The 8,229-nt window shown below is 52.7% G+C and overlaps 1 protein-coding gene across 1 annotated transcript; it reads left to right on the forward strand.

The window, feature by feature from the left end:
• The first annotated feature begins 5,935 nt into the window (after positions 1-5,935).
• On the forward strand, positions 5,936-7,657 carry LOC142784665 (uncharacterized). The gene has a single exon (XM_075883102.1). The coding sequence runs from the start codon at positions 5,954-5,956 to the stop codon at positions 7,139-7,141; it is 1,188 nt and encodes a 395-aa protein (XP_075739217.1). The 5' UTR covers positions 5,936-5,953; the 3' UTR covers positions 7,142-7,657.
• The last annotated feature ends 572 nt before the right edge of the window (positions 7,658-8,229 follow it).

Consider the following 8,229-nt stretch of genomic DNA (forward strand, 5'->3'; position numbering starts at 1 on the left):
GGGGCAATTGGCTAGCGCGATCGGCTGTTAACCGAAAGGTTGGAGGTTCGAGACCACCTGGTGGTGGTGCGGTGCTTTTTTTTCTTTGGGCTGATAACTTTGAAGATATGTTCTGATGGCGGTGAGAGTGGAGCAGGACTGTCTCCGTGCCGCAATTGGCTAGCGTGATCGGCTGTTAACCGAAAAGTTGGAGGTTCGAGCCCTCCCGGGTGGAGTGTGTTGCTTTTTTCTTTGCGCTGATATCTTTGAAGATATGTTCTGATGGTGGTGAGAGTGGAGCACGATTGTCTCCGTGGCGCAATTGGCTAGCGCGATCTGCTGTTAACCAAAAGGTTGGAGGTTCGAGCCCACCCGGTGGTGGTGCGGCGCTTTTTTTTCTTTGGGCTGATAGCTTTGAAGATATGTTCTAATTGTGGTGAGAGGGGAGCAGGACTGTCTCCGTGGCGCAATTGGCTAGCGCGATCGGCTGTTAACCGAAAGGTTGGAGGTTCGAGCCAACCCGGTGGTGGTGCGGTGCTTTTTTTCTTTGGGCTGATTGCTTTGAAGATATGTTCTGATGGTGGTGAGAGGGGAGCAAGACTGTCTCCGTGGCGCAATGGGCTAGCGCGATCGGCAGTTGACCGAAAGGTTGGAGTTTCGCGCCAACCCGGTGGTGGTGCGGTGCTTTTTTTCTTTGGGCTGATTGCTTTGAAGATATGTTCTGATGGTGGTGAGAGGGGAGCAAGACTGTCTCCGTGGCGCAATTGGCTAGCGCGATCGGCTGTTAACCGAAAGGTTGGAGGTTCGAGACCACCTGGTGGTGGTGCGGTGCTTTTTTTTCTTTGGGCTGATAACTTTGATGATATGTTCTGATGGTGGTGAGAGTGGAGCAGGACTGTCTCCGTGACGCAATTGGCTAGCACGATCGGCTGTTAACCGAAAGGTTGGAGGTTCGAGCCCACCCGGTGGTGGTGCGGTGCTTTTTTTTCTTTGGGCTGATAGCTTTGAAGATATGTTCTGATGGTGGTGAGAGGGGAGCAAGACTGTCTCCGTGGCGCAATGGGCTAGCGCGATCGGCTGTTGACCGAAAGGTTGGAGTTATGAGCCCTCCCGGGAGTGGTGTGTTGCTTTTTTCTTTGCGGTAATAGCTTTGAAGATATGTTCTGATGGTGGTGAGAGTGGAGCAGGACTGTCTTCGTGGCGCAATTGGCTAGCGCGATCGGCTGTTAACCGTAAGGTTGGAGGTTCGAGCCCAACCGGTGGTGGTGCGGCGCTTTTTTTTTCTTTGGGGTGATAGCTCTGAAGAAATGTTCTGACGGTGGTGAGAGCGGAGCACGACTGTCTCCGTGGGCCAATTGGCTAGCGCGATCGGCTGTTAACCGAAAGGTTGGAGGTTCGAGCCCACCCAGTGGTGGTGCGGCGCTTTTTTTTTCCTTGGGGTGATAGCTCTGAAGAAATGGTCTGACGGTGGTGAGAGTGGAGCAGGACGGTCCCCGTGGCACAATTAGCTAGCGCGATCGGCTGTTAACCGAAAAGTTGGAGGTTCGAGCCCTCCCGGGTGGAGTGTGTTGTTTTTTTCTTTGCGCTGATATCTTTGAAGATACGTTCTGATGGTGGTGAGAGTGGAGCACGATTGTCTCCATGGCGCAATTAGCTAGCGCGATCTGCTGTTAACCAAAAGGTTGGAGGTTCGAGCCCACCTGGTGGTGGTGTGGCGCTTTTTTTTCTTTGGACTGATAGCTTTGAAGATATGTTCTAATTGTGGTGAGAGTGGAGCAGGACTGTCTCCGTGGCGCAATTGGCTAGCGCGATCGGCTGTTAACCAAAAGGTTGGAGTTTCGAGCCCTGCCGGGAGTGGTGTGTTGCTTTTTTCTTTGCGCTGATAGCTTTGAAGATATGTTCTGATGGTGATGAGAGTGGAGCATGACTGTCTCCATGGCGAAATTGGCTAGCGCGATCGGCTGTTAACCGAAAGGTTGGAGGATCGAGCCCACCCGGTGGTGGTGCGGTGCTTTTTTTTCTTTGGGCTGATAGCTTTGAAGATATGTTCTGATGGTGGTGAGAGGGAAGCAAGACTGTCTCCGTGGCACAATGGGCTAGCGCGATCGGCTGTTGACCGAAAGGTTGGAGGTTTGAGCCCACCCGGTGGGGGTGCGGTGCTTTTTTTTTCTTTGGGGTGATAGCTCTGAAGAAATGGTCTGACGGTGGTGAGAGTGGAGCAGGACGGTCCCCGTGGCGCAATTCGCTAGCGCGATCGGCTGTTAACCGAAAAGTTGGAAGTTCGAGCCCTCCCGGCTGGGGTCTGTTGCTTTTTTATTTGCGCTGATAGCTTTGAAGATATGTTGTGATGGTGGTGAGAGTGGAGCACGATTGTCTCCGTGGCGCAATGGGCTAGCGCGATCTGCTCTTAACCGAAAGGTTGGAGGTTCGAGCCCACCCGGTGGTGGTGCGGCGCTTTTTTTTTTCTTTGCGCTGATAGCTTTGAAGATATGTTCTGATGGTGGTGAGAGTGGAGCACGACTGTCTCCATGGCGCAATTGGCTAGCGCGATCGGCTGTTAACCGAAAGGTTGGAGGTTCGAGCCCACCCGGTGGTGGTGCGGTGCTTTTCTTTCTTTGGGCTGATAGCTTTGAAGATATGTTCTGATGGGGGTGAGAGGGGAGCAAGACTGTCTCCGTGGCGCAATGGGCTAGCGCGATCGGCAGTTGACCGAAAGGTTGGAGTTTTGAGCCCTGCCGGGAGTGGTGTGTTGTTTTTTTCTTTGCGCTGATAGCTTTGAAGATATGTTCTGATGGTGGTGAGAGTGGAGCACGACTGTCACCGTGGCGAAATTGGCTAGCGCGATCGGCCGTTAACCGAAAGGTTGGAGGATCGAGCCCACCCGGTGGTGGTGCGGTGCTTTTTTTTCTTTGGGCTGATAGCTTTGAAGATATGTTCTGATGGTGGTGAGAGGGGAGCAAGACTGTCTCCGTGGCGCAATGGGCTTGCGCGATCGGCTGTTGACCGGAAGGTTGGAGTTATGAGCCCTCCCGGGAGTGGTGCGGCGCTTTTTTTTCTTTGGGCTGATACCTTTGAAGATATGTTCTGATGGTGGTGAGAGTGGAGCAGGACTGTCTCCGTGCGCAATTGGCTTGCGCGATCGGCTGTTAACCGAAAGGTTGGAGGTTCGAGCCCACCCGTCGGTGGTGCGGCGCTTTTTTTTCTTTGGGCTGATAGCTTTGAAGATATGTTCTGATGGTGGTGAGAGTGGAGCACGATTGTCTCCGTGGCGGAATTGGCTAGTGCGATCTGCTCTTAACCGAAAGGTTGGAGGTTCGAGCCCACCCGGTGGTGGTGCGGCGCTTTTTTTTCTTTGGGCTGATAGCTTTGAAGATATGTTCTGATGGTGGTGAGAGTGGAGGAGGACTGTCTCCGTGGTGCAATTGGCTAGCGCGATCAGCTGTTAATCGAAAGGTTGGAGGTTTGAGCCCACCCGGTGGTGGTGCGGCACTTTTTTTCTCTGCGCTGATAGCTTTGAACATATGTTCTGATGGTGGTGAGAGTGGAGCAGGACTGTCTTTGTGGCGCAAATCGCTAGCGCGATCGGCTGTTATCCGAAAGGTTGGAGGTTTGAGCCCACCCGGTGGGGGTGGGGTGCTTTTTTTTCTTTGGGGTGATAGCTCTGAAGAAATGTTCTGACGGTGGTGAGAGTGGAGCACGACCGTCTCCGTGGGGCAATTGGCTAGCGCGATCGGCTGTTAACCGAAAGGTTGGAGGTTCGAGACCACCCGGTGGGGGTGCGGTGCTTTTTTTTCTTTGGGGTGATAGCTCTGAAGAAATGGTCTGACGGTGGTGAGAGTGGAGCAGGACGGTTCCCGTGGCGCAATTCGCTAGCGCGATTGGCTGTTAAACGAAAAGTTGGAAGTTCGAGCCCTCCCGGGTGGGGTCTGTTGCTTTTTTCTTTGCGCTGATAGCTTTGAAGATATGTTCTGATGGTGGTGAGAGTGGAGCACGATTGTCTCCGTGGCGCAATTGGCTAGCGCGATCTGCTCTTAACCGCAAGGTTGGAGGTTCGAGCCCACCCGGTGGTGGTGCGGCGCTTTTTTTTTCTTTGCGCTGATAGCTTTGAAGATATGTTCTGATGGTGGTGAGAGTGGAGCACGACTGTCTCCGTGGCGCAATTGGCTAGCGCGATCGGCTGTTAACCGAAAGGTTGGAGGTTCGAGCCCACCCGGTGGTGGTGCGGTGCTTTTTTTTCTTTGGGCTGATAGCTTTGAAGATATGTTCCGATGGTGGTGAGAGAGGAGCAAGACTGTCTCCGTGGCGCAATGGGCTTGCGCGATCGGCTGTTGACCGAAAGGTTGGAGTTATGAGCCCTCCCGGGAGTGGTGTGTTGCTTTTTTCTTTGCGGTAATAGCTTTGAAGATATGTTCTGATGGTGGTGAGAGTGGAGCAGGACTGTCTTCGTGGCGCAATTGGCTAGCGCGATCGGCTGTTAACCGAAAGGTTGGAGGTTCGAGCCCAACCGGTGGTGGTGCGGCGCTTTTTTTTTCTTTGGGGTGATAGCTCTGAAGAAATGTTCTGAGGGTGATGAGAGTGGAGCACGACTGTCTCCGTGGGGCAATTGGCTAGCGCGATCGGCTGTTAACCGAAAGGTTGGAGGTTTGAGCCCACCCAGTGGTGGTGCGGCGCTTTTTTTCCTTGGGGTGATAGCTCTGAAGAAATGGTCTGACGGTGGTGAGAGGGGAGCAGGACGGTCCCCGTGGCGCAATTGGCTAGCGCGATCGGCTGTTAACCGAAAAGTTGGAGGTTCGAGCCCTCCCGGGTGGAGTGTGTTGCTTTTTTCTTTGCGCTGATATCTTTGAAGATACGTTCTGATGGTGGTGAGAGTGGAGCACGATTGTCTCCATGGCGCAACTGGCTAGCGCGATCTGCTGTTAACCAAAAGGTTGGAGGTTCGAGCCCACCCGGTGGTGGTGTGGCGCTTTTTTTTTCTTTGGACTGATAGCTTTGAAGATATGTTCTAATTGTGGTGAGAGTGGAGCAGGACTGTCTCCGTGGCGCAATTGGCTAGCGCGATCGGCTGTTAACCGAAAAGTTGGAAGTTCGAGCCCTCCCGGGTGGGGTCTGTTGCTTTTTTCTTTGCGCTGATAGCTTTGAAGATATGTTCTGATGGTGGTGAGAGTGGAGCACGATTGTCTCCGTGGCGCAATTGGCTAGCGCGATCTGCTCTTAACCGAAAGGTTAGAGGTTCGAGCCCACCCGGTGGTGGTGCGGCGCTTTTTTTTTTCTTTGCGCGGATAGCTTTGAAGATATGTTCTGATGGTGGTGAGAGTGGAGCACGACTGTCTCCGTGGCGCAATTGGCTAGCGCGATCGGCTGTTAACCGAAAGGTTGGAGGTTCGAGCCCACCCGGTGGTGGTGCGGTGCTTTTTTTCTTTGGGCTGATAGCTTTGAAGATATGTTCTGATGGTGGTGAGAGGGGAGCAAGACTGTCTCCGTGGCGCAATGGGCTAGCGCGATCGGCTGTTGACCGAAAGGTTGGAGTTATGAGCCCTCCCGGGAGTGGTGTGTTGCTTTTTTCTTTGCGGTAATAGCTTTGAAGATATGTTCTGACGGTGGTGAGAGTGGAGCAGGACTGTCTTCGTGGCGCAATTGGCTAGCGCGATCGGGTATTAACCGAAAGGTTGGAGGTTCGAGCCCAACCGGTGGTGGTGCGGCGCTTTTTTTTTCTTTGGGGTGAAAGCTCTGAAGAAATGTTCTGACGGTGGTGAGAGTGGAGCACGACCGTCTCCGTGGGGCAATTGGCTAGCGCGATCGGCTGTTAACCGAAAGGTTGGAGGTTCGAGACCACCTGGTGGTGGTGCGGTGCTTTTTTTTCTTTGGGCTGATAACTTTGAAGATATGTTCTGATGGTGGTGAGAGTGGAGCAGGACTGTCTTCGTGGCGCAAGGGATTCCACTTCCGGCCACGACAGTGAACGGACGTGTTTATCATGTGCTCCCGCGTAGGGGCGGTTTCAGCGGCCCGTGTGGGCCGCGGTATCAGGTGTACCGAAAAGCCAGGCGAAGATTTCCAGGTTGTTCTGCCTCAGCTGCCTTCAGGTGATTCCGTTTTGCACACGGTTTTTTTGCACGGAAACTTGAAAGCCAGGCCATATCGAGTGGAGCATGTCCGAGACAGCCTTGCTCGTCTTTCGCTGCTGCCGGAAGTGGTTGCCCTAGGGGCATACCAAATGAATCATGTATGGGCAGTGACGTTCAAGGATGATGAGGGTAAAAAGAAGATGCTGGCGGCGGAGTCTTTTGATCTAAAGGACCATCGCTGTATGGTGGTTGACCCCCGTGATCGAGGTGTGCGGCTGAAGTTGTACTGGCTTCTTCATGGCGTGCCGGACGAGGCTGTGCGAGTCGCCTTAACGCCCTACGGAAAAGTGACCGAGATAAGCAGAGATAAATGGAAGGTGCAGGGTTGCAATGATAAAGGTTCAACCACGCGGTCGGTCACGCTGAGGCTACACGCGGGCGTGTCCGTGGACGACCTGCCACACCAACTGCGAGTTGCGGAGGATATGGCGCTCGTCGTAATTCCTGGCAGAGCACCGCTATGCCTCCGATGCCGGGCTATCGGACACATTCGACGGGATTGCCGCGTGCCGCGCTGTGGGGTCTGTCGTCGCTATGGCCACGATGACGCCCACTGTGTGAGGTCGTACGCCAGCATTGCGGGCCCAGGCCAAACAGACGAAGTGTCTGAACACCTGATGGATGCCGTGGATGCCGAAGAAGCGAGCAGGGAAGACGGTTATACGGAAGGCCCTGCCACGCCCCCTGAACAGTCTTCTGGGGCCGCACTGGAATCTACCAATAAATGCGACAAGCACTCTGGTGCGCCAGGAACGAATTTAGACACGGCAGCAGTAGAGAACGACGCTACAGCAGCGAGCAAGTCATCTTCAGCTGCGCGAGAGGGCGGCCCGGAAGCAACGGACGCCGAGATGACCAAGGCCGGTGCTATCGCTTTTAAGCGAGCTCGTGAAACACCTGACCGTACCGGAAATGTTGACACGTCGGCCATCAATGAACCTCCAACAAAGACGGCGACTGGTCGTCGGCCTACCTTTAAACCACGACCAAACCTGTCTCCTGACCGTAGGGGCACTCAAACGTCGGCCCCGCCGTAGCGGAGGAGACGTTCCGAGGCTTTCTACGCTGAGCACACGCAACCACTGTTGCGACGTGAGTATGACACCTGACGAAACAACCTTCAAGAAATGGCGACTAACTTTAAAACTGGTATTTGCATCGCGACGTTGAACTCAAGAGGCCTGTGTTCGCGCAGGAGACAATGCCAGATTAGTCGCATTTTGTTAGAAAACGACATAGACCTCCTGGCTGTACAAGAAACTAAAATGGAAAGTGAAGAACAAACGGAGCAAATGGTTCAAGTTTTTCGCTCTAGGTACAATGTCTGCGTTTGTCATGCTGTTGGGCGGTCAGGAGGCTGTGTCGTTTTCATACGTAGTAGTATCGCGGTTGTTGAAAATGTGTCTACCTGCGATAGCGGTAGGCTGGTTGTGTGCGACTTCAGTGTTTCTGGAATGCCTTGGCGCGTTGTGTGTGTTTATGCACCGAATAGATCGCACGAACGGGAATTTTTTTTCAGAGCGATTGAAGGATTCTTGAAAACGGAAAGAAATGTTGTGGTTCTAGGGGACTTCAATTGTGTCTGTAGAGCTGAGGATAAGACAACGAGCTTCAATGTGCGCGATAGAAGCGCTGAGCTGTTGAATAAAATAGTGAACGAGACAGGGCTGGAAGATGTCGGTTATGTAATGACGCGAGAGGGTGAAGTAGGATATACGCACTTTCAAGGTCATTCGCACGCGAGGTTAGACAGAATATATTTGTCGGCAAAGTTGGTGCCACTATGCTCATCTTATCAAATTCAACATCTTAGTTTTAGTGATCATTGTCTGGTCAAGGTCAACATTGGCGAAAAACGTAAGGCTGCGAAGTTTAATTGGTTTCTATGGAAATTTAATGAAAAGCTGCTGCAAGATGAAATATTTGTCAAAAAAACCAAAGAATGTCTTTCAAATGCTCTTCGTTTGGAGACCAATAACTTCATAGCTGTGTGGGAGCAAATGAAGTGTGATATAAAGATGATAGCGATTGAAAGAGCCTGTGTATTACGTAATCGGGAAAGGCAACAAGAGAGGCAGTTACAAAGCGAACTAGACTACATGTTAAGCGTAGAAAATGAAGTGCC

Source organism: Rhipicephalus microplus, chromosome 2 (genome assembly GCF_043290135.1).
Source record: "Rhipicephalus microplus isolate Deutch F79 chromosome 2, USDA_Rmic, whole genome shotgun sequence".
Lineage (NCBI taxonomy): Eukaryota > Metazoa > Arthropoda > Arachnida > Ixodida > Ixodidae > Rhipicephalus > Rhipicephalus microplus.

What these genes read in the sequence shown, in the direction of transcription:
- LOC142784665 (XM_075883102.1), top strand. Translation starts at nt 5,954, where the DNA reads ATGTGCTCCCGCGTAGGGGCGGTTTCAGCGGCCCGTGTGGGCCGCGGT.